The sequence below is a fragment of the Scylla paramamosain genome, chromosome 11 (genome assembly GCF_035594125.1).
Source record: "Scylla paramamosain isolate STU-SP2022 chromosome 11, ASM3559412v1, whole genome shotgun sequence".
Classification (NCBI taxonomy): domain Eukaryota; kingdom Metazoa; phylum Arthropoda; class Malacostraca; order Decapoda; family Portunidae; genus Scylla; species Scylla paramamosain.
Window position 1 is genome coordinate 28,467,701 of NC_087161.1, and position 25,231 is coordinate 28,492,931.

The 25,231-nt window shown below is 43.0% G+C and overlaps 3 protein-coding genes across 8 annotated transcripts; 1 reads left to right on the forward strand and 2 right to left on the reverse strand.

Annotated features, from left to right (window-relative positions):
- Positions 1–1,525: 1,525 nt before the first annotated feature.
- Positions 1,526–5,550, reverse strand: LOC135105214 (coiled-coil domain-containing protein 174-like). The gene is made up of 8 exons (XM_064013331.1): positions 5,148–5,550; positions 4,482–4,681; positions 4,247–4,349; positions 3,652–3,779; positions 3,430–3,535; positions 2,836–2,974; positions 2,453–2,665; positions 1,526–2,278 (listed from the first exon to the last, which is right to left on the reverse strand). The coding sequence occupies exons 1-8, from the start codon at positions 5,157–5,159 to the stop codon at positions 1,779–1,781; spliced, it is 1,401 nt and encodes a 466-aa protein (XP_063869401.1). The 5' UTR covers positions 5,160–5,550; the 3' UTR covers positions 1,526–1,778.
- On the forward strand, positions 4,678–17,474 carry LOC135105211 (probable methyltransferase TARBP1). 5 transcript variants are annotated; one of them, XM_064013324.1, is made up of 14 exons: positions 4,678–4,818; positions 6,016–8,679; positions 8,997–9,140; positions 9,342–9,500; positions 9,756–10,003; positions 10,126–10,354; positions 10,659–10,811; positions 10,953–11,108; positions 11,871–12,050; positions 12,764–12,944; positions 13,870–13,979; positions 14,736–14,933; positions 15,816–15,952; positions 16,588–17,474. In XM_064013324.1, exons 2-14 carry the CDS (start codon positions 6,025–6,027, stop codon positions 16,775–16,777), a joined length of 4,740 nt encoding a protein of 1,579 aa, XP_063869394.1. In that variant the 5' UTR covers positions 4,678–4,818; positions 6,016–6,024; the 3' UTR covers positions 16,778–17,474. The 5 variants fall into 5 exon arrangements, 4 of the variants coding, with proteins under 4 accessions (XP_063869394.1, XP_063869392.1, XP_063869396.1 ...); XM_064013322.1 differs by lacking the exon at positions 4,678–4,818 and adding an exon at positions 5,452–5,592; XM_064013323.1 differs by lacking the exon at positions 4,678–4,818 and adding an exon at positions 5,524–5,652.
- A 612-nt stretch (positions 17,475–18,086) lies between these two features.
- On the reverse strand, positions 18,087–25,164 carry LOC135105216 (mitochondrial fission process protein 1-like). Of its 2 annotated transcripts, none has more exons than XM_064013334.1 (4): positions 23,638–25,164; positions 22,863–22,922; positions 22,184–22,311; positions 18,087–21,703 (listed from the first exon to the last, which is right to left on the reverse strand). In XM_064013334.1, the coding sequence occupies exons 2-4, from the start codon at positions 22,915–22,917 to the stop codon at positions 21,407–21,409; spliced, it is 480 nt and encodes a 159-aa protein (XP_063869404.1). In that variant the 5' UTR covers positions 22,918–22,922; positions 23,638–25,164; the 3' UTR covers positions 18,087–21,406. The 2 variants fall into 2 exon arrangements, with proteins under 2 accessions (XP_063869404.1, XP_063869403.1); XM_064013333.1 differs by having other exon boundaries at positions 23,530–25,164.
- Positions 25,165–25,231: the final 67 nt, after the last annotated feature.

The following is a 25,231-nucleotide window of genomic DNA, read 5'->3' on the forward strand; positions in this document are numbered from 1 at the left end:
GCCTAACTTCATAGAAGCTGTTTTAGCTAGAGATGAGATGTGAAGTTTCCAGTTAAGATTATAAGTAAAGGACAGACCGAGGATATTCAGTGTAGAAGAGGGGGACAGTTGAGTGTCATTGAAGAAGAGGGGATAGTTGTCTGGAAGGTTGTGTCAAGTTGATAGATGGAGGAATTGAGTTTTTGAGGCATTGAACAATACCAAGTTTGCTCTGCCCCAATCAGAAATTTTAGAAAGATCAGAAGTCAAGTGTTCTGTGGCTTCCCTGCATGATATGTTTACCTCCTGAAGGGTTGGACATCCATGAAAAGACGTGGAAAAGTGCAGGGTGGTATCATCAGCATAGGAGTGGATAGGACAAGAAGTTTGGTTTAGAAGATCATTAATGAATAATAAGAAGAGAGTGGGTGACAGGACAGAACCCTGAGGAACACCACTGTTAATAGATTTAGGAGAAGAACAGTGACCGTTTACCACAGCAGCAATAGAACGGTCAGAAAGGAAACTTGAGATGAAGTTACAGAGAGAAGGATAGAAACCGTAGTGTTGCACCAATTGCTCTAGGTCATGGAGGATAGCAAAGTTGTAGGCTAGTTCACCAGGATGGTCAGTGAAGGGGGAGGAAAGCCAAAGCTGGTGGTGAACATTGAAGTCTCCAAGAATGGAGATCTCTGCAAAAGGGAAGAGGGTCAGAATGTGCTCCACTTTGGAAGTTAAGTAGTCAAAGAATTTCTTATAGTCAGAGGAATTAGGTGAGATGTATACAGCACAGATAAATTTAGTATGAGAGTGACTCTGTAGTCATAGCCAGATGGTGGAAAACTCGGAAGATTCAAGAGCGTGGGCACAAGAGCAGGTTAAGTCATTGCACACATAAATGCAGCATCCAGCTTTGGATCGAAAATGAGGATAGAGAAAGTAGGAGGGAACAGAAAAGGGGCTACTGTCAGTTGCCTCAGACACCCGAGTTTCAGTGAGGAAAAGAAGATGAGGTTTAGAAGAGGAGAGGTGGTGTTCTACAGATTGAAAATTAGATCTTAGACTGCAAATGTTGCAGAAGTTAATGAAGAAAAAGTTGATGGGGGTGTCAAGACACTTAGGGTCGTCGACAGAAAGGCAGTCCAACCTGGGGACATTTATGGTCCCCTCTCCAGATGGGGACTCCGAAGCTGGTGTAGGAGTCACCATGATGATTTTAAAATTTTTGAGTGAAGGGTGTGTGTGTTATTAGGTGCTTGTAGTTTTGTGTGGAGGAAGAGAGTTGTCTTTAGAGGGCAGGCTGTGACTGCCCCCTTGTGTTGTGAGACACACAGGGAAATGTTCAGTGAGGTAACAGCTGGGTTTAATGATAAGTTCACAGCACCCTTGAACAGTGCTTTAGACCTCACTGGGAGTAATTATCATTTTGGCAGGTGTCTACTGCCTCCTCCAGTCATTTCTTTCTACTTCCTCCAGACTTCTGCATATCCACTCTGCTGTTCTGCTTTACTCTTATCATATTTCAATTGTAAATAATACATAAGGAAACAAAAATACAATATATTTATTTTCATTGCCAATACATAAATAGCAAAGAAGACACAAAGCTAGCCTGAGGTCAAATCTTCAATAGTCACAGCTTTATTCAGCATAATATTGTTGGCATGCCTTACATATGTCTGTGATGGTGAAGCCTGTTACACTACAGAATGAGCAGCCTCCCATGACAATGCTCACTGGCCAGTTCCTGACAGAACTTTATTCTCTGTATATCAGTAAGAACCTCAGGCACTGAAGCATCAATAGTTATTCATTTTCCTAAGGTGACTGAGTCCTTTACTGATGGCAGCCTCTAGATCAGGGGCAGCAATCTTGTGATGCGTTCTCCTGTTTGTCGTGGGACCATAGTATTCATGGGTTGCTGGCGGAGCAAACTCTGGCTGACGCTCCTCCCTAAATGGTTCCTTTGGATCTGGTGGTGGAGAGTGAGAGTCTCTCCTCAGCTGTTCCTCGGTGGCTTGGTGCTGATAGGAGGAGGACGTGGCTTCCTGGCTATTGCGTTCCCTGGGATGGTAGCTGGAGGGAGGAGCAAACTCCTGGGACCGCTGAGACCTCTGGCGCAGGACCCATTCCTCCTGAGTCAGCGTGGAGGTAACTCCCTCCTTGCCCAGGTCCCACTCCCTCACCCCACCTACCTTCTTCCTGGGTGGAGGGGAGGGTGGGAGAAGAGTTGGACCCACTACCTGCTCCTCTTCTTCCTCTCCCTCAGATCCTGGTGGGGTCTTCAGTCTGTCATCATCTAAGGAACAAAGATTGTTTTACCAACATTAAGTTTAGGCAATAATTAACTGAAAGGGTTTATTTCCTATGATGGCCCCAACAGACAACAATTTATGCTCAACACTCCACTGAGCCCTGCCACTCATGTAAAGCCTATACACAACACTAACAGTGTGCCTGCTTCAACTCTCACCTTTCATGGGCAGTCCCATTTTAAGCCTCTTCCTCTGTCTCACTTTCTCTAGCCGTGTCTTCATGGCCTTCTGCCTCTTGCTGGCAGCAGCAGCGGTGGTGGCTGTGGCCCGCTGAGCCTCAGCCTGCAGGTCCCGCAGTAACTCCATCTGGGCTTTGCGCTCCTTTTCATTGCGAGAGAACTTGAGGAAGCCGGGGCCATGGGTTCTGGCCTCTGAACAAAGTCAATAGTCAGTATGAATAGTAAAGTGATCATTTCCTGTGGTCACTTAGGTTGTTTATAGTAATGCTAACAAATGAACACTAACTTTTTACAAAATCCTACATTCCATGTACTTTACTTTTTTTTTTTAGTGTGCTTGTGTTTTGTCTGTGTTCCCTCACCATCATACAAAATATCCTGGTAGTGGAGGTCCTTCTTGGAAGCATTGACTTCCTCCTCAGCTTGCCACTTCTGGTGCAGTGCTTCTCGATGAAGGTCCTCCACTAGATGTGGATCCAACACTGTCTTTTCTTCTGTCTCCTGAAAAAATCATGAACTACAAGGTTACCCTTGTACATTCTGAATTGGTTTTATTTTAAGTGTCAAATATCATGTACATCAGTCAAACATTTCCTGAGTCCTACTTCTAATCTGTGAAACCATTTACATTATTATCATTACCAATATTGTAGAAGCCAGTAAATAATCTTTTATCATTTCAAAGTCAGTGCATTCTCTCTTGAGCGAGAAAGGCATAATTATCACTGGTTACAATGGAAAAGTGCATGCTGAGATACTGGGTCACCAAGAGGCTTTAAAATGCAACATTACATGGCAGACCTGGTTTTCTTGACCCTTTCCTATATCACATCTTTATTAAGAGAGGCAACAATAGTAGATTATTATTATGAAAACTAAAAGCTGCACTGGCATAAGGTATCCTGGCAATGTAGAAATTAAGGGTGGGATGCCTGGGGGAGCAGAGGGTCACTCACTGAAGGGTTCAGGTCCTGGGATAACTGTTTGTCCTGCTCCAGCCTCTCTGACAACTCTGCTCTCCGGCATTCCCTTGTGCGGCCAAATGCATCTGTGTACTCCACCCTGGAGAGAGGAAGGAGTGAACAAGTCAAACACACACATACGCATAAAGACCGACAGAATTAAGCACACAGAAAGAGAGTATGTATGCTTTGGTGAGGGATGGTAAAGAAACCCACCATTCATCGTCATCATCTGCACTACACTCCTCATAATGTGCTGCTTCACTCTGTTGTTTCTGCTTCCTTGTCTTCTCTTTGTCCTCCCTTTTCTTTTTTTTTGTCATCACATCATCTATAATTTTTTTCTGAGGGAAGGGAAAGATGAAATTACTCTTACATAAGGAATGTGCACTCTCTAAATACCAAAATTGAATATGTACTAGAAATAACACAATTTCAACAGAAGCAGTCTGCACCCCATGAAATTAAGCAGTTATGTGGACCCCTTCATCTCATTACTTTGCTTTACATATTATCTCTTCCCAAACATAATAAAAAGATGAAGTTACTTTTTGTATTATTCACAAACACACATTTAGCAGGCCCATTTATGTTCTCTTTATGACCACAGCAAGATATGTTACTTGTATCCATCCAAAATGAATGCATAGCCACAGAAATTAATTTTAATCTCAAACTCTGCTTTTGGCTGGTGTGTAACATTCAGTAAACAGTAAGAAAATATTTGACAACCTGAACCAAGGGCAAACATGTCCACAGCCATCTCAGCATGCAGCACACACTGGCTGGACAAGACCCAAGGGATGCTCACCTGGAAGTTAACAAGGAATCTTTGGTTGAGGTTGTCATTCTCCAACACTTCAATGCCTTGCTGAATCTTGTCATACATGGCTGCTTTTCTCTCCAGTGCATGCCTGGAAGGAAAGGAAGAAGGCAGAGCATTAAGCAAGGCATTTGAATTGAATATTATCAGTCTTTAACTAATGAATAATACAAATGAGACAACAGCTCTAAAATCATTATAGTTTAGGATTACAAGGGATTACCTGGTCTTCTCCTCAGTCCTCTGCTCTGCCTGGTGCTGCTCCTCATCCCTTGCTGCTCGACTGGTGACTCCAGGATTGCTGGCTGAGGACCCCTTGGGCCGGGCTGGTTCCCTTTCCCGACTTGCTGCTCCCCGCTGGCCTGTACCAAACTTGCTTGCCTCTGCACGCTTCTTCTGTAGTTCTGCTCGCAGCCCAATCAGCTGTCAGGAGATAGTGATGGCATGGTGGTGTGGCTCACATTGGTGCATGGCTAATAGACTGATGCACTGCAGTTGGTGTGACTCTGGGATACCCAGACAGTGTCCAGTCTCATTACAAAAGTGAAATTATTTGTCTGGTAAGCCTTCATATATTTATTTATTTATTATTTTTTTAATTTTTTTTTTGTAGAAGGGGAGAGGATAAAAAATAAAAATTGAAGAAATAATAAGGGCATACAAATTTTCAAAAAATAAAAATCCAACTGGGAAAAATGTCAAAATAAAAATGAAAATAAAAATAAATAAAAGCATAAAAATAAGAGAGAAAAAAAAAAAAATAGAGGAACGCATGTCGGTTAATCTTTCTCAATGTGTAGGTATGTCCTGATGGTTCATCACCACCAGGTAAGACATAAGGGTTAGCCCGTCGTGTAAGTCTGGCACGCCCCTAGCCCTCTATACTCACCCCAGACTCCATGATGGAGTGCTGCTCTAGACGAGGAGAGAGTGAGTGAGGCAAGGAACATATATAGACTCCTTAGCGTGTGGTGACGGGGTGACGTTCCTCGACCTGCGGACCTGGGCCAATCCTCTGCAGGATAACAGTATGTGGAGTAGTGGTGAAAGGCTGAGAGCATCTAACTCCACCACCACCTCATCTGAGTCCTCTCAGCTGCTCGCAGAGTCCGGATAATTCGCCCGTATTATTTTCGGGCGCGAACCTGTTAGGCCGTCACAACTTTAGGCGATTTGAAGCTTAGGCCGTAATGCTGTAGTTGTTAGGGTTACAGTGATCTAATGATCCTTACGGGTATTTAAGCCGTGAGATGACTTGCGGCCGAAACCAAGGCCCTCTCGGAGGTAAACAACACAGCAGGCCGCAGCTGTCCATCGCTCCATCACCATCGCACGTGAGAGAGTATTTGTCACCATATTCTTAGCTCAGAGGCTTTCTCAAGCGGGGCCGTGAGGTCAGCGGATGAGTTTTCCCTGTGTTGGGACCCTCAGGGGAAAACACGCAATGTATCACCATCTATATAATGAAAGACAGGGCAGGACACACACACACACACACACACACACACACACACACATATTGTTTATCACTCTCCCCACTGACATTTCAGGTCATGAAATACTAGTTGTTACTAGAAATGATGGATAATATGGAAGTAAAATTAACGTAGTACTAATTTCGAATCACCTTATTTCTTGACAAAATGTGATTTTTTTTTTTTTTTTTTTTTTTTTTAATTGAGATGATCATATTTTTTCCTCAGGTGAAAACATTATTTCCATGTTGCACGAAGTGACAAGGCCTTGTTTCCATCCAGTACACAGGAATGGAGGAGCTACTGAGGCTGGGAGTGCTGGGGGATGAAGACTTTGCCAGACTGCTGAGGTGCATAGTGGACACCAAGACACCAGCATGTGACGTGTGTGAGGTGGTGAGATCTGCAGTAGAGGCGAGGGAACGCACCTCCTCACCGGCTGCCACCAACCCACTCCTCAGCAGACTCTATTGGGATATCCTCAACCAGTGGCTTGTGCCTCCACTGCTGGAAATCATCCTCACATATTCCACAGAACCATCCAGGGCCTCCTCAACATCTCCTGGCATTGACATTTCTCGAAAGACCAGTGGTGGGAAAAATGAGTGTTTAGCATTAGGTCGCATCACCTCAGAGGGTGATGGGAAGACTCAGGAATGCTGCAGTGAGCTGCCACAAGAGTCTGCTGCACAAATTAAGTATGAGGAAACGAATCTCGTAACCAAGTTGTGTGATCTGGCTGCTGTAATCTCAAAAGCTGTGTGCGGTGTCCCAGCAGCTTCCTGCCACGTGCCTGAGTTTGATGACTCACTGAGGCATGGTAATTTGGAGGTTCAAGAGATGTTTGAACCCCTCAGAAGGATATTTAAAGCTATTGCTGCAGCCTTCCGTGTGGAGCTTCAAGATGCACTGAGTGAGGAGAAAAGGCACAGGGTCAAACTTCTTTCACTTGCCTTTTCCACTTTGTTGTGGGATGGGTGTTGTGTGGAGGTGAATGGATTCCAGTGTGCAGCCAGACAAGTGGTGGAGACAGTGCTGTCTACTGTGGAGGTGTGGCATGACCCAGACGTTACAGCCTCCCTCTTTACTCTTGTCATTGTGCCCTTTGTTGAAGCCAGCACTGGTGATGGGAGTGAGGTCCTTCAGAAGGTGTGGGGCCTTCTGTACAGCTTGTATGGTGTGGGTGAGGATGGGGTGGTGGTGGAGAGGAGCAGCGTGGGGCTTGTGGTGTTGTGCTTCCTGAGTGACCTCATGTCTGATGGAGAGATCTTTAAGTGGATCAACATGGATGAAAAGTTTTGGGCCATTGTTCAGTATAGTCTTACTCACAGTGATCCTTTCTCACGGAAGAGGGGCCGTCATGTTCTCAGGAAGTGTGTGGATCAGTATTCCTCATGGAAGTGTTCATCACAATATTTGCCTCAGCTGGAGGGGCAAAGAGAGTTGATTATGCAACTGTGGAATGATTTCTTTCTTCTTCTGGAAACTCTTGAAGAAAAACAGATTCATGTAGTTAAACCTGTGTTAGAGAAGCTTGATGCACTGATAAGTAGTTGCAAAAAGGAGGTAATGCATCCTTCGTGGGCTGTGGTTGTGCTGCGGAGGCTCCTTGATCAAGAAGGCAGGACCATCAGGGTGTGGGGAGCAGGCAAGGTGCTGGGGCTGAGACTGCCTCATCAAATGCTGGAGCAAGGCATTCTCACCTTCATCACTTACCACCTGCTGCCAGCTCTCGCTGACTACTCGCTCTACAGCCGAGAACCAGACCAGCAGAGAGGTGAGTCCTCCAGGATTGGGAGTCAGATTCCACCTTTCCTGAGCAGCGTGGTGGGTGTTTTGGATGATGTTCACCGGCACAAATTCATGGCACTCCTGTTAGAGAAACTATTTGATGGACAGCCATGGGGGGGCATCCCGCTGTTTTACTTAGTCCGCAGTCTGGCCCTGCTGCCTCCTGTCCCAGCCTGGACCTTCTTGCAGACCAAAAAAGCTGCTGTCAATCTCGAGGCTTGCCTTAGTACCCAGGAGATAGGGCTGCGCTCAGCTAGTCAGTGTGACTTTTTGAGAGCACTACTGAAACACTCATGCCCCAACATCACCTTCCTGGAGCTATGCCATCTTATAGGTCACTTGAGACGGCAGGAAAGCTGGCGACGAGGCACGACCACCTGGCAGGCCATCTTGGAGGGTGTGAAGGACCACCCAGAGAGTCGACAGCACAGAATGTGTACCCTTCAGCAGGCCATTGCTGGGCAGCTCACCCCTGACTCCTGTCATGGTGTACTGCCTCATGATGTTGCCCTGGGACTGTGTCTGGCTGTGGAGGAGGATGGTGATAGTGTTGGGGAGGTCTTTGTCCCCCTCACTCTGTTCCTGGAAGACTGTCACCTCCGTCCTTACCTGGACCCCCTTGGCAGGGTGTGGGTGGTGCAGCTGCTAACCCACATGCTGCAAATTCTGTGTGACAGTGTCCCTGGAACCCCGCGCTGCCGAGAGCAACCTCTGGCTCTCTTGAGTGATGGGCTGGACTGTCTGTTGCAGCTGTTTGTGTCTCAGTTGAGCAGTTACAGCCAGCCAGGTCACCTTGAGGATCTGCAGCTGTACCTGGAGCTGATGAAGCACTGCACTGGTCTGGGGTGGTCACGAGCAGTGGCGTGGAGGCACTACCCAGAGTTAGTGGAAGGATGCCATGGCCTTCTGGAGCAGCAGCAGCCGGTGCCAGCCTCCCTTGGAGTAGTGGTGCTGGAGCATCTGCTGGAACACTACTTCCCTGCTGCCCCACCACACTGCCAGGATGAGGCTGCCCTGCTGCTCACACTGCACCCCGGGGCACTCACCCAGACCAGGTTGCTCCCAGGCCATGAGCCGTCCCTGGCTACCTCAAGACTATTGCTGGTGACTCCATGCAGCTGCTGGCACTGTGTGGAGTTACTACTGATGGCCAAGGTAGTAATCACTTGTCTGTGTGTTCACTGGTGTAGCTTCACTCTTCAGTGTCAAGTGCATTATCTTCATATGTTTTTTAGACTTATTATACTTCAAATTTATCCAATGAATTCCAGTATTTTATGGAAGTTTGTTACTTTGCTTTGGCTCCTGCAGCAGTGGCTACAGCAGAAGATTTGTCTTTTGCATGTTAAAGTCTTGTGTGGTGTGGGCCCGTTGTGTGGATATTTCTTGTCACACTCATCTTTGTAATACACTGCACTTCACTGACTTTAAACTTCATGAAAGGAGACACTTTGACAGAGGAGTTTCTTCAGGAAAAGTGGTGGCTGGGTAAAGATGCTGAGAAGGTGGAGGCCGCAGTGCTGGAGGTGCTGCCTGAGTGTGTGGCCAGTGCCGGCCGGCCCACCATTGCCCACGTCTTCCAGGTGGCTGCTGCTCTGGCACCAACACTTGTGAAGGTGAGTCTTTCTGCTGTGAACTGCTCTGTGTCATCATCATCATCATCATCATCATCATCATCATCATCATCATCATCATCATCATCATCATCATCATCATCATCATCATTACCACCACCACTACCACCACCACCACCACCACCACCACCACCACCACCACCACCACCATACAGTTTCAACCCAGGAGTGTGTGTGTTGCAGGCCGGCATGTGGGAGGAGGTGGTGGAGGCCATGTGGGCTGCCACCTTTGAGTTTCGCAAAGGCTGTGATCTCTACAGAGGTTTGATTGGCTGCCTGACTGACTTACTCTTCCACAGAGATGCCCTGGCCTGCTCTGACTGCCATGCCTGCATCATAAAGGTGAAGTTGTGGTGAGGGAACACTGGTTTGCTTTCTATCAGGTGTGGAGTTTGCCTTGAAATAAACAGCTTTGAATGTTTAACAGAAATCTAATAATAACTGTCTGTGTTAGCCTTGAGAACTTATTCGTAAAATGTTACCTCCATCTCCATGTCTACAAGATGGTCAGGAAGATTACCTGCCTTTTAGTGTATTAGTATCTACCATAGGTGTCAAATAATGAATGTTTATACTTATTGGGATGTTGGAATGCAGGTGTCACAGGAGCTGCTGAAGGCTGGTGAGGGTGTGCAGGGGATGGCTTCCCACATGGCCCTCAGTCTGTCATCTTCCCTAGTGAAGGCAGGGATTGGTGAGCCTGGGTGGTTTCAATTACTGGCCAAGGAGGTGTTGGTGCCGTTGGTGATGTTTGGTGCCGTGTTCCGCAAGCAGCACCGAGTCGTGCGTGACACACTGCTGTTTGTGGGGAGCTGTGGGGACCGCTACACCTGCACCACACACAGGCAAGGAACAGGCATTCATATAACAGTATTTTTCATTCAGTTTTCTACTCTCACTGTGATATCAATTTCCTTTCATCATTTTGTCCTTTCATGTCACCTTTATGATCTGTACATCCTCTCAGTGACCCCAATTCAGATTGCTGGGCGCGAGCCATTGTCCTGCGCTTCCTGCTGACTCTGAGGCTGGAGCGAGCAGAGGACAAGGTGGCAGCAGCAGCAGTTGTTGAGGGCATCAAGTACCAGTACGCCCGGGCCTCAGGCCACCAGCGAGACTTTCCCAACTCTCAAAACCATCGCTACAAGACCCGGCTGCTGCAAGCCTTTCTGTTGCTGGTGCCTCTTCTGAACCAGGTTGGTGGTCTTTTACCAGCAGACATATATTTCATATGACCTTGAGGACAAAAGAAAATGTTTTAGTCAAAAGTAATGTAAGGAAAAATGATTGTAATATAAACATGTTTATACTGTAGTGAAGTCAAGGTATATTGATAAATGAGATGTGATGAAATCAGATTTCCTGGTTTGTTATATAAGCAAAATGGGCCAATTTGGTATTGGCATCATGAAAAATGTGGAAGCAAGTCAGTGCAGTCTTGACAGGAAGCAGGAACAGGATGATGATGATGATGATGATGATGATGATGACTGTTGTCAGGATGAGTGTGGTGCCTGCTTGGCCTGGGTGTGTGAGGGGCTGACCTGTGACCACCAGCAGCCCAGCATCAGGTATCTGCAGGAGTGGGGGGCTGCCCTCCTCCCAATCCTTCACCCCACTCTCTACCCTGCCCTCCTGCACCACCACCTCAAGGTCAGTGGCTCACCAGTCCTCAGATCACATGGAGTGCAGGTGGTGTGTCTCTCAGCACTCCTGCACGTGTTAACCTTATACATGACAACATTACAAGTTTGTTGCGAGTAATGGGATGCATTTCTTACTGTGTGGAGTCAGGGTGTGGAAGTGAGGGTGGGATGTGTGGGGTCCTTCCTGGCAGCCCTCACCCACATAGCCTGCACCTCCTTGGACCCCAGAGTGATGTCAACAGCTCTCACACACACCCTTGCTTGGTGCACTGCTCAGCACTTCAACACCAGATTGTATGCTCAGGTGAGGCAAAGACCAGTTTCAGAGAGAGAGAGAGAGAGAGAGAGAGAGAGAGAGAGAGAGAGAGAGAGAGAGAGAGAGAGAGAGAGAGAGTAGATGAATGGATGGCACAGAAGCAGGGAAGGAAGCTTTATTGAAGTATCAAAACAAAAGATGCCAGAAAAATGTTTAAATATTACGAGAAAATGGGAAGTGTGATTGGAAGAGGATGGAAGACATTTTGCTATATGAAGGAAAAGGTACAATTCACCAAGCAAAGCCAGAGAGTGAAGAAGTGTATGAGTGCATAAGACAGAGAGATGTCATGGTTAATGGAAAGTAGGTGATGTGAAAATAAAAAAAATAGATTTAGATTATGACATGCAGATGAGCAGCTTGACATGGGAGGTAGGCAGTTATCAGCTCCATGTTCTTTAGTGCTGTGACTGTCAAGGGAGTCAGATGTTGAGGTGAAATGATAATCTATCTATATAACTATACACCATGCTGGCAGTCCTATGTAGGATGGCCCAGACAAAGCACTATACACTCATATACACACCACTTACACTATTAGTTCTGTCAGTCCTGGTGGAAAACCGTCACATGGGCCACCTTACTACACCCTGGATAATTAATGGAATAAGACCAATGCTAGTAAGTAAAGGAGCAGTGAAAATGAAAGGTCCTCAAAATAAAAGTAAGCATAACAGAAGGACCACTCACAGCCTGTCTGGTGTTGGGAATGGGGACTTCTGTCATTGATCCTCTTCCATCCCTTGGTAGGTGTCGCTGAGGAAGATCTGGCAGCACTGTGAGGAGCAGCAGATGGAGGGTGTGCTGCAGGAGTTCCGTGCTGTGCCACTGTGTCTTGTGCAGCGAGGGAATGCCGGTCGCAACACCATGAACATGCTCAATGATTTCTACTTTAAGGTGTTCCATCCTGTGCAACACTACACTCTGCAGGTTTGTGTGTGTGTATCTGTATTCTTACCTAATTGTATTTTTACAGGATTCAGTCAAGCTTGTAATGTCCTATCTCTTAAAATTAATTTGTACATCATGATGACATCACATCACCTTATTGTTTGTTTGTGTGTGTATGTGTATGTATGTCTGAATAGATTGATACTAAATATTGGTAATTGGTTTATTGAAGAAATTGCAGCTACGTAAGCAAGTGAAAAAATAAAAAGTTAAGTGTGAGAAAACCTAGACACTACTTAGGGGAACTTCCATATCGGTGTGCATTACAAGACCAGGTGTGTGTGGGTGTGAGTGGTTTGTTGGTGGGGTCAACTGTTCTGGAGGGAGTATGAGAGTGAGAGGTGACTTGAGAAAAGAGCTTCACAGACATAATGCCCATATACTTATCTATTTATTTGTTCATTTCTTCCCCTTTCTTTGCTTTCATCTAAAGACACAACTACTGAGTCAGTGAAACATTTACTTGATCTTCACCTCTTTGTGTACAACACTTCTGTCATCCTCTCATCCCTCCCTCTCTCAACCTCACCCATTCCCTCACTCCCTCCCTCACTCACTCACTCACTCCTTACTCTCATTAAGTCACTTCATCACTCACTCCTTTCCTTCACTCACTCCCTCACTCCCTAACACTTACTCAGTACCTCACTCATCCCCTCACTCACTGACTCTCTCCCTCCCTTGCTTGCTAGACCATCTTCCATGACCTGCCCCGACTGTCCCTGCTGGCAGATGACGAATGGATGAGTGTGGAGTTCCTAATGAGTGTGGCTAGGGAGGAACAGCTTCCCCTTCACACCTCCCTGCCTCTCCACAACACAGACTCAGCCCTCACCTGTGTCATGCCTGCTCCCTGGGTTGTCAAGGCTGCTGGTAAGTGTTGGTCCTGCTTACACTCCTTGATAATGCTGTACAGGGGGTTCTTGAGTTGACAGAGTTCTGTTCCAGTGCCACATCATAAATTGGTTTTCACTGTGTGTTGGAACTAGACTAAGTAAGCACCTACAGTATGTCACACACCTGTGCTAATGCTATAGTATTGTAAAGTCATAATCTAGGTGGGTTAGTAACAAGAAAACCAGCACAGAATAATGTACAGGGACAAGCACTGCCAGTGTGGTAACAATGAAACGGTGAAAGTTGATACCATTGTAAACTGAGGACTCCTTGTATTTTGTTTTATCCTTTTCTTCATCCTTCATTAACCTTCCTAGTGCTGTATATAAAACTTGTTTGCATGTAGATACAGCAGAGGGAAGAGAGAAAATGGAAGGTTAATGTCTTTTTATGTTACAGAAATAGCACAAAAATAAATAAAAACGTTATAGGTATTGAAGCGAAAATTTTTGTGTAGCAGTGAAAGGGTTAATTATTTGGTTATTTAAAACTACATTTGATATTGTTTAATGTAAATAGTGTTAGTCTGTTGTGGTTCAGAGACAGGAGGTTTGTAATAAGTGGAGCAGTGATCTCTTGGTGACTGGTGGTACCTGTGTTCAGGTGGTGCAGTGAAGTGGTTAGTGTGGCAAGGCTTCAGCACCAAGGGAACCAGTGGTGGGTGGTGCACTGCTATAGAGAGGAAAAAGTTGTTGTAATGACATGCAGTTGAAATGTAATCTTTAATTTGATTTGAATTCTGATGTAAATTTTTATGAATGTCTCTGAAATGTACATATATAATTGATGTGCTGCACTTCAAGGTACTCAAAAGAAACAAAGTTCCTATTGTGTCAGTAAATGTTAGTGATGTGTTAGTGATGTCCTGCCTTGAGTGCAGCTTGTGTTTGATGTCTTGAAGGAGAGGAGCAGATGGCAGAGGAGGAGGTGACCTGTCAAGTCAGAAATGTGCAGAAGAAGATCGTCCCCCAGAAGACCTTGGTGCCAGAAGTGATGCCTCGCTCACAACAGGTGAGGCCTCCTTTGCTGTCCATCCTGAGATGGTTTTATTATGAGTATTGCAAGAAAGTTCCATTGGTAGACTGAATGGTTCTAACAGTGTTAACTGTGGCTAAGGTAATGTGGTTGGCCATTCTTCACTGGAATAGTCTAAATTCTTTTATTATTAATGTTATTATGGGACTCAGGGGATTTGTGTGTGTGTGTGTGTGTGTGTGTGTGTGTGTGTGTGTGTGGGTGTGGCCACCATATTGTGACCTCGTACATAGATATATAAATTAATAGAAAGATGAGGTGCCTCATCCTCATCTGAAGTGTGATGAGTGGGGTGATGACAGCCTGGCATACTCTGCTGTGAAAGCTGTCCCCTTGGAATTTACTTTCCCTGTGCAAACTTGTTCATGCTACACATTGTGGATCTGGGATGAGGCAACTCTAATGAGAAGCAGTGATTTGGATCATCACTGCTGGAATGCCACTTGTGAAATTGAACAGCATTTGTTGATAATTTTCTTATCATGTCTGCTTTTCCTTTTTTTTCTGAAGAGATCTGTTTGGTAGAACATATTGTATCTTACCCTGGCTTGTGTGTGAAACAGGCTTATGGTATCAGTGATGATGGCTATGATGGTAGTGATTATTATTGTGTTTCAGTTGCTAAGAGAGTGAGGAGTCATCCATAAGTATGTGTGATTGAATTGTGTTTGAACATTTTCACCATTGTGGATACTGTAGTCTGGTCTGATTCTTTCAAATGTCACAATAAAGGCCGGGTGGGAGAGCAGGCATGGGGGACTGGTTGTGGTGGCATCACTGGTGGACAAAGCTGCCAACCTTGGGGGATTGTGCCGCACCTGTGAGGCATTTGGGGTGAGGGAGCTGGTGGTGGCATCCCGTGCTGTGCTGCAAGACCACACCTTCACTTCTCTTGCTCTCACTGCGCACCGTTGGCTCCCCATCACAGAGGTGAGGAATTCCCTTACAGTCTTAAATTCATTCACTTGATAGAATTGACAACATTCACTTTTAGCATGTAGCATGTATGACATGTAGCAGCATGACATTCTTTTAAATTTGCTGCTTCTCTGTATCATCTGAGAGCATCATAGGAAACTTCTGATAATGTCTGAATACAGTGCTGTACTCCTGAAGTGTTGTGGTCAAGGACATTGGTGCCCTGCCCAGACACATCACAGTAAAGCAGATTTTTAAGTGAGTGAATCTTGCCAAAATTACTGCCTGCCAGCTTGACAACTCATGATATAGGAAGCTCTCACAGGACTAGTTAAATGCTGCTCCATTGCACACTCAGCTGTGCTGTTTGTATTGTAGCCTTATATATTTTACTTGCATTTGTAGTACTGTAATTTGTGACTGAAATGGAAATTTTGCTATAAAAAAGTAATTATTAACATCTGTCTATCTATATACCAGGCCAGCAATTCCACATGGGATGGCCCAGACAAAGCACCACAAACTCACTTACACATAATTCACACTCTTTATTAACAGACATACTTAATCATAATTGCTTTGGAGGAAATTAAGTGGCTTAGTCATCACTCAATTCAGCAAGTGAGCAGTTTGATGCTGCACCTCACCACATCTAGAGACTCTACTTAGAGTCAGAGATACTTGTGTGGTGTATATGGTCTCTAACTCCTTCAAGAGGGAGGTTTCAAGATGCTTGTCCTCCAATTTTGGATGATCCTTTTGACTTGTCTTTTGGGACTGGCACTCTCAGGGGGCCTTTTTTCACCCTTTTTGTTGCTCGTGGCCAGTGCCCCTTTTATGTTAAAAAGAATACAGTCAGTCTTTCCAGTTTTTTAATAATCCTCATTGTTGTAGGTGAGGAGAGAGGACTTGTTGCCATATCTCAAGACTAAGCAGGGTGAAGGTTACACTCTGGTTGGTGCAGAACAGACGGCCCAGAGCATCAGCCTGGAGGAGTTTACGTTCCCAGAGCTCACAGTGGTAGTGCTTGGGTAAGTGCATTGCCTGTCATCAAGGAAATCAGTAAGCCTTATAATGTGTTGGATAAGATATTAAAGTTATTTCAATCTCTTAGGAAAGTCAGAACACTGTTTTAATGATGGATTTCAAAAGTTTTGTGTATGGGGTCTGTTGTGAAGAAAATCAGTTAGCTTTGTAATCTGTAGGATGAGATGTTACTTCTGAAGTGATCTCAGTCTCCTAGGAAAGTCAGATCACTGCTTGAATGATAGGGTTTCGAAGTCTTGTTTTGGGTCTCCCAGGGATACTCATATCTGTAGAGCTGAGCTTCCCTTTGAAATAACTGGCTGTTTGTATACTTATTAGGCCTTGTTGTTGGCAATAATTCATTTAATTTGTTCATAGGTGTGATATTTTCTTGTGGGAGACTGGTGATGAAGTGGTTTTGTAAGTAAGTAGCTGGGCTTACTTTATTTACCTCCATTCATTTCTCCCCTTAGAGCTTTTTTTTCTGTGTGGAGGCAGGTCACTACTGTGCTGAGTTCTTGGTTCAGTAGGAAACTAGATTACTGATGATTGTGACTAGGTATGTTGAATAGATTGAACAAACTGCCACAATGGAGATAGGTATGTATCCTCTGAGGGTTGTCTTGCCTTTCACCAACAGGAATGAGAGGGCTGGAGTGCCGTGTGAAGTGCTCCAGGTCCTGCAGGCTAGCGTGCAGATCCCTCAGAATGGCATCGTGCGCTCCCTCAATGTGCACGTCTCTGGGGCACTCTTTGTGTGGGAGTACACCCGACAGCTCCTCACCAACTCCTCTGGAAGAAGTGGTGGTGATTGTGCAAGGAGAAAGTAGTGTGTTGGATTCTGTGGTTAGTAATAATTATAACTGTAGGAAAAGACAAGAAATGCTGAAGATGAAATATTGTCTCATTGAATAGATGGGTGAGCTAGTGGTGTCAGCAGATCAGCTACACAGCAGCTTACAGTCTGCTTCTGTGGGCAAGGAAGTGAGGAATAAGGAGAGGAAGAAAAAGAAGCTCGGAAGCAGTGTGCAGGCCAAACCAGGAGTGGAACAGAGGCCACACTAGGAGAGGGAGACTTATTCACTTCCTTCTAAGAAATGTTTCATACCAAGAGGGTAAGTTGGGAGAGGAAACCCTTTTTTTGCAAGCAAGTTCACCATGCCAGGAAAAGAAAGGGAAAAAACTAAGAACGGTTCCTTGCCAAGGTGTCAAGTGTGTGGAGATCTTGCCCTTGTTTTCATGGGAGCTGCTTGTCCTCTGTGGGGTACCTCACAGGTTTGTGCTGTGCGGGGCCTGGCAAAGAAGCTGTTGGCTGTTAGGTGTTTCTCTGTCTCCATCACAGTAATTTTGTGTATATGTACTCTTATATGATAGGGATTTATAAAGCAATTAATAATTTTCACGTCATCATTCACATTATATTGATGATGGGCACAAAGTGTACTTTTGTGAAATTCCTTGTGTGGCCATTCTGGAGACTTTTTGTCATTTTTGTCCATTTATATGAAATATAAATTATATTCACAGTATGCGCTTTCATTGGAGATCATGGTTTAATTAAACAATTGGTTTCAGGTACATGCATTATTAGTATTTTTATTGGAAAGAATAACTGCAGTCAGGTATTGCTGAAACACTGAAATATTTGAATTCAGTAACACTGAAATATTTGAATAATGAACAGTGTGGTAAGACAAAGATAGGACATGTTGCCTCATTCCTCCAGGTAATCATCTTCAGGTTGTGCTGATGAAGTAGACACTGCACCAGAATAGCTCCAATCAGGGATTGTGGCAGCAGCATGGAAAGCTTCCACTGTTAGCATACAGGTATCAGTTTAAGTAACAAAACATTAATTTGAACACTGCTGGTAGTTTTATTAAGACAGTTTAAAGATTTTGTCAGGTGACAACTAATGAGCATAAAAAAAAAAAAACTGATAGATTCAACATTTATTTTCTATTTGTTTTGAATGGCTGTAGCCATCATAGCTGTCCATCCAGCAAGCTAATGTTGAAGTATGAGAGTAGTAACTGAGATTAGAATGACATGCAGTGAGAAAAATGGTTGTTTTTAGTGCTAAGCTGGTTCTGTTCTTTTCACTACCCTTTTTAAGAGGTTAAAAATTAAAAAGCCAAATTTTCTTTGGATCTCTTTAACAACTCAACAATACATATCACAGAATACACAACTCAGATAAACAGTAATACTTGCAGTTACTTCCAATAACAGTTTAACAATATTAAAATTAACAAATCTGGTCAACAACATTTTCAAAGAATAAAATGTCATAACTTACAGATGAAAGTTTGAAGATCTTCATAAAACCTCATGACACAAAACAATATAAACTCCCTGAGAGCGGCAAGTTGTGGAGTTCATAACAATGAGGAAGCACTGTGAGCACTTGGAAGATGAGTGTGGCTTTCTCCTTAGTGATTCACTGTTGAGTTGCATCAACAGATGCAACTTACCAAGCATGCACCCTAAAGCCCCTTCACATCAGTTCAAGCAATCAAAAACTGCTGAGTTTAGTTTTTGTTTAACAAAGATATGACTTCTAGAATCAATAACAGCAACTTACACCCAACAACTATACATGGACACAAATGTCTTGCAAGAAGTGTATAAATCACATTCTGGAATATCATATTCTGTTCCTGGTGAGATCAAGCTGTATGTTATATATTGATATGAACAACTTGGAAATGTTCTTAACTAAAATTGAACAAAGAGAACCAAGGAAATGCATCCTGATTTGAGCATCATCAAAATGCATATGATAAATTTTTATCTTAAACAAATTAAGTAGAGTATTTATAGGGACAAATCACAATGATAGTCTTGTTTCAGTACAAAATGTGGATAACTTGCTATAATGTTAGATGCCAATCAAAATTCACAAGACTTTTTTGGGCAAAAAATTAAGCAATATATGTTGGGGGATAAACAGTGCACAAAAGATTTGCAAATACCGAATTACAGGAATTTAGTTTCCCAATCAGTAGATAACCAAGTCTGTACATAAAATAAAACTTGCATTTGCTACAAGACTGATTATGTAAATGCATGGGCACATAAGACCTAAATAAAGCTGTCAAAAGAAATTAGGAACAATTATTGCATGCAATACTAATATATACTTCTAAAAATTTGAGTGACTTTACAACTGTCAAAACAGTCCGTGTCAACAAATAAGTGGCACTAAATAGGAATGGTATTGGTTTATCCTATGCTACAATTCAGGATACTAATTGGCACTATAGTTATTTACAGCCTGGAGACAGGCTGGACTACGCTTGTTGTTCATTTGTAAACACTCTGGTTAAGTTTTCTTGTGTGATAAGTGGATTCTTCCATGTTATATAGGTATTTGATTTGTGTTAAGTGTTGCATCAATGATGTTTTACACAGCCATGCTGTGTATTGTGCAGAACTGAGTGTTGCATAAATAATGTTTTGTAGAGCCAGGCTGTGTATTGTGCAGAGCTGAGTGTTGTGTCCATAATGTTCAGCAGAGCCATGCTGTGCATTGTGCAAAATTATCACTACCTAAACTTGTGACCCAAATGTCGCAAATTTATAGAGAACACTGAAAAAGTTGAGCACATTTCTTGGAGTTTCATTAGATAAAAATATATGCTGGCATATCAAGCATAACATTCATACATAATAAAAGTACTGCATTATATAGCATCAACAAATGGTAATATCCAAAAAAATAGTAATTTTCATCCATATAGCAAGCTATGAATGTTGGCAGGAGTAAGGCACCTCTGCATGTACTTTTCAAGTGGCACTGGAGAGGAAATGGTCACAGCAAGTAAAATATTAAATGGATCCACTGTGACCACTCCGACCTGTCTGAAGCTGCAAGGTCAAAATCACAACCAGTTCTGCCTAGAGAGAGAACCCTCATTGTGCCATCAAAACAAGTGTGATACCAACTGATTTATGGCGTGTGTGTGTGTGTGTGTGTGTGTGTGTGTGTGTGTGTGCAAGTCAGAAGAGTGTGTGCTTGAGGTTTTGGTTTTGGCAAAGTATTGACAAAATTGAATGATTTACCTCTAAGTTATCCGAGCTGTTCCAATGGCAGCAAATATGTCCAAAGTCAAGCATAGGAATGTGGCTGAAACCTCTAATGTCTTGCTTCAGCAGCCTTCTTGTCACCTTAATTCAGCAGCCTTCTCATCACCATGCTTCAGCTACCTTCTCTACCTCACATGTACACTAAACCCTAAATTGATTAGATCCTAATTTCATGAATTTTTGGATTTAACAAATGCAGAATTGTGCAAGTCTAGATCTCTGTGCATTAGGCCCTGACAGCAAGAATGGTTTACTCCTGCTGCACCATAGTAGACCAACCCCCTTCCTGCATCAGACCAGATAAGCTGACTGAATCAGATACAAGTAAGCCTTCCACTGATGTGCTCATGGAAGGGAAGACTTGAATTCTGGCTAGGAGTAATGTGCAAACAAGTGAGACATGGTAGCACACACAACATGTATGCACCATTGTTCTTGGTACTGACTGACCTCTGTCCTTGTACACCTCCACAGCCATCCTCCCCTGCAAGACCTGGGTGCATATCAAAAGCAGAGCTGGTAACCTGAAAATCACTTCTATACATAAAATTTAACAATTGCAAAATTGCAATTTCATTTTGAAGATATACATTTGACAAATGTATAAAACTTTCTAGTCTTGTGCTTGTAGAGCACATCTGCAAATGCAATGTGTGGCCAAACTTGCTCTTGTTTTTGTTGTTAAAATAACCTAGAATACTATCAAAATAATATCTAAAATATATTTCACTAAAAATATCTATCTGTCTCTATATACAAGGCTGACATATATCCCCACAAAGGAGAAGTGGCAGAGACAAGTGTCCACACACGTATCCCAATCAGTACTGCAGACAACTTTCATGTTTCAAAAAATCATGTTATCCACAAAAATAATAAGCAAATATATGACTGTAGTGGATAAGTAACTGGTAATGATTTCTAACATCTTGATTATGAAAATATCATCCAAAACTTTATAAAATCCTCTAACATTCTGAATAAAATAAGTGATGCTGTGGTATTGAAAGTGATACAGTTTTGTGCTTGCATTTGCAGAAATGCATTGTCAAAAAGTTTACAGTTGTGGAAGAGAATATTTGAGTTTAGTTTTTAATTTGTAGAAATGATTTATTATATGTTTGTGGTTTTCAGCTCTGCTCTTAGGTCACAGGCAGCTGCTTACAGCTTGATGTCATTAAGGAGCTTTCCAGGGAGGGGTGTATGTGAAAATATTCAAGGACAAACATATTTCTCCTAAATTTTGAAGCTTCTTGGCAGCCAAATAAATAACTGGTTTAACATGGATGTGATATCACTCTTTTTTGCATTTGTTGCATAACAAGAGAGTTCTCACTTTGAGGTAACTGGGTACATGTAAATGTTTGATTTTATTGCTGGGGCTGTTCTGACAGGTCCAGGTACTTTCTTACTGAGCGGTCCATGGCCCAGTGTACGCCTGTGTCTATGGGGTGGACAATGAAGGGAATGCATCCAAGACCTAGTGCCGTGGTGACCCACTTGCGAGTGTTGAGAGGAACTGCGGGCAGTGTCTTTGCCAGCACCACCAGTGAGGCAGCACACACCCTGTTGATGGTGAAGCCAGGCACTATCACAGAAGCCAGTGCCTGCCACAACAGGGTGTCCACTGCTGCATGTGTTACTGCACGCTGTGTGGAGCCAGGTTGCTGTGCGAAACAAGGTCAATGAGGAGAAAAGTTCTTTGTGAATGGATTTTCTTCTATTTCCCTGTGGCCTCCCCTTAGCAGTGCACACCCCACAGCCTGAATGCCTGCTTCTGGCTCACATGAGAGAATTTTAGGTAATGAGTATATAGTCTTCCTGGCCTACAAAACAAAAACTCTTGTCTTATTTGTACAATTGAGTTATAATGTTTTAGTACTACAGTGTCTTCAATCATCAAACAGTCATAAACAGTGCAGTCAGCTCTCTAATACTGCAGGATTCAACATTGCACTTCACTACTAGAGTATGACTAAGTGAAAAATCTTGTTTACCAATTTCTAGTGATTATTCAGTAACATAATAACATAACTACATCTCTCTCTCTCTCTCTCTCTCTCTCTCTCTCTCTCTCTCTCTCTCTCTTTCTACTCTGCCTACCCTTCAGCCTTTCTTTCACAAATAAAGAATACCATCACACTTACCTTGCTCATCTTGGTGGCCTTGTCATAGGTGTCAGCCACAACATAAGCTGAAGCAACTCCATATGTGGACCTTACAAACCACAGCGGTGTAAGGGCTCGGAAAGACTCCCCTACCTCATTGGCATAACCTGAGGAGGAGTGATTTGTACTGAGGGAACACAACTTGTGCTGAAACATTCCTTCATGCTTGCAAATACTCAGTCTGTGCTTGAACATGATTATATATTTAATGGATGCACTACTCTTAATCTGATGATTTTACACAATATGAAACATCCACATCCCTTCTTTTTCTGGTTGAAAGAGGGGACTCTAGACAAGGACAACAAAAAAGGATATATATAAAAAAAAGGCCCAGTGATATCCTGCAGCACTGATGGGATATACTGCAAAGCTATACAAGGTCACCAAGAAAACATCAATAACAAAAGGTGTCAGAGCAGGTACTGCCAACTGTCCTTAACCATTTACTGAGGTATTAGAGAGAATGTTGGGAACTTGAAATGAGAAGAGGTAGAACTTAAAGATCAGTGGAGCACATCTAAATCATCTAAGTCATAAGCTGTCAGTGAATCTTTTACTTATTGTTCCTAACATTCTTAAGGCACTGTTTGCCTGCACACACACACACACACACACACACACACTCTCTCTCTCTCTCTCTCTCTCTCTCTCTCACCCAAGAGGCGGACAGGAGTATCCCGGTAGATGTCTACTTCCTTCTTTTCTGTCATTGCATCTGAAAGACAACAATAAATTTTGTTTCCTGCATATGCTATGACTATCTGTACAATTTCAATTCACCAACGACAGAAAAAAATAAATAAATAAAAAAATATATATATAAATAAAAAAAAGAATATATATATATATATATATATATATATATATATATATATATATATATATATATATATATATATATACTTTTATATATTTTTTTTATTCATTTATATATATTTTTATTACTTTTTATTTTATTTCTAAGCAAAATATGATCTTTATTTCCGCCCAAGTCGTAATCTGTTACACAATGAAGAGATCAGCAGAGAAATTAATAACAGAAACAAAAACACACCGGACCTGAAGGGTACATCGCAAAGTAAGGTGCATCTGACTCTACTTTAATTACCTCCTTGTATAACTGCAAGACATTACAATACCACCACTGCCAATACTACTACTACTACTTTTAAGTAATACTGCCACCACCACCAATTACACCATAAATAATACCATTACCAAACATACTACTATTACTACCACCAGCACCACAGCCATTATTACTTATCATTGAATCAACAAATCAGTCCCCAAACTTTCTCTCCGGGGTCTGTAACACTCACCAGTCGTTAGTTTGTTTGTATAACCGCAACAGAACACAGCACCGGACAGCAATAACTAAAAATAAGTGAGGTGGGCGGCCCGCCAACACCCGGCGGTCTGACTGGTACCTGACAGAGGTTGAGTTGAGTTGTTGTCGGAGTGTAGTCTTTGAAACGGCACGTCTCACTCCCTCACCCGTTCCTTGCTGTCTTCTCCCTCCTTCTTTGTTGTCTTATTATCCAGAATTGATGAACTGTTCTCTATTTTTTTCTTTGGTTTACGCTGCGCCTGTCTTCACTGTCTTGTGTTGCCGTCGCAGCTTCGGGCGGCGCCGCTTTGCTCTCACCAGACAACTTTCAGAGGCTACAGAGATGATTAGCTGGGTTCCCAAGTGTTTCTCCAGTTAATAATTCAAAACTCGTGTTGATTTATCACTATAATTATAAAAAAAAGTCTTAAAAAACTCTCTTCAACTAGGTAGAGTCTTTTAAAAGGAGCTGGGGTTCGGCTCAGAAGTTTCAGAATATGTACTTTACTGTGCTGTCAGTGATGCTGGTATGTGTGCTTCTACAGCATTATTATCAGTGCAGTAAGAAGTGCTGTAAACTTGAGATACAGTCATGGACCCAGTGCGTGCCTTTTTTCTACGCAGCCTTCCGCCTCTTGTGATCTTTGGTGGTTTTACTTATCGGCATGTAAATGTTTCCATATGAAGGCCGGCGGTTAACTTACAGGAAAGCGACCAGGATCAACTAGAGACGATAAATAATAATAGTAAAATATAAATATGAAAATATAATCCTGGTTCCCCCACTCCTCCCCGCAAAATGTAAACCCACTGATGTCCAGCAACTTCTGAGCTTCTGAATCTTATTAATCAAGTTTCTGCTTTATCAGTTCCCGACTAATCATCTCAACAACCTTTGAAAATAACCCTTATGAAAGTCCAAAGCAGTTAATTTTACGGAACCAACAGTCCCTTACATCAGCAAGAAGCTCTGTCTTGATACACCTGCCGGAAATAGATGGGGAGTCTTTTATCAGGCAGGTGTGAGCGAGGACCTTAGTGGGGCCGTCCTGGACATCCTGTGCCCTTATTTAAACGGCCCGTACAATGAAACGCTTTGCTCTCTCACCACGACTATTTTTCAGATGTTACAGAGATGATCAGCCGAGTTTTCAAGAGTGTTTCTACTGTTAATAATGAAAAAATCTTGTTGGTCTGTCACTAAAACCACAAAAGCAGTCTTAAACACCGGTCCGTGTTGTTTTAAGAAGGGCCTTTTGAATGAATAGTGGAGGTGCGGCGCAGAAGTGTTTCAGAATATAGTACTTGGGTGTACGTAATACACAGACAACGCTTACATCAGAGGGTTCGTTCATATGAGATTTCAGACAACAGACGCTGCTTCCCTTTCATTGAGCGTAATTTGATGATTCAGAATGTAATCATCTCACATCTACTTGCACTTCTTGATATAAATTTGATCAAAGTAAGAATTCTAATTGTTTCTTTTCTCTTATTAAATTTCTTCCAATAATTTATATTTTTATGAAGAACATTCATAGATTAGGCACCTTCAGGGATCAGTTTCTTTGTATTCTCTTTAGACTCCAGTCTTCAGTATTAAGGTTAAGACGCCCAGAGGTCAGACCTTCCAATTACAGTTTAGACGGAAACACTTCGGGTTTGTCTCCTTTAATGCTGTAGCCTTGTAGTCC

Bases quoted from the DNA above. Each gene is read 5' to 3' on its own strand.
- LOC135105214 (XM_064013331.1), bottom strand. The intron at 3,536-3,651 runs GTGGGTTTCTTT...TCCTCTCTCCAG, and splicing joins GCAGATGATGACGATGAATG to GGTGGAGTACACAGATGCAT. The intron at 2,975-3,429 runs GTGAGTGACCCT...TGATTTTTTCAG, and splicing joins CCCAGGACCTGAACCCTTCA to GAGACAGAAGAAAAGACAGT.
- LOC135105216 (XM_064013334.1), bottom strand. From the start codon at position 22,917: ATGACAGAAAAGAAGGAAGTAGACATCTACCGGGATACTCCTGTCCGC. The intron at 22,312-22,862 runs GTGAGAGAGAGA...ACTCCTCCTCAG, and splicing joins TACTCCTGTCCGCCTCTTGG to GTTATGCCAATGAGGTAGGG. The intron at 21,704-22,183 runs GTAAGTGTGATG...TGTTTCGCACAG, and splicing joins AGGCCACCAAGATGAGCAAG to CAACCTGGCTCCACACAGCG.
- LOC135105211 (XM_064013322.1), top strand. From the start codon at position 5,509: ATGACTTGCGGCCGAAACCAAGGCCCTCTCGGAGGTAAACAACACAGC. The intron at 9,501-9,755 runs GTGAAGTTGTGG...GTTGGAATGCAG, and splicing joins GCCATGCCTGCATCATAAAG to GTGTCACAGGAGCTGCTGAA. The intron at 11,109-11,870 runs GTGAGGCAAAGA...ATCCCTTGGTAG, and splicing joins ACACCAGATTGTATGCTCAG to GTGTCGCTGAGGAAGATCTG.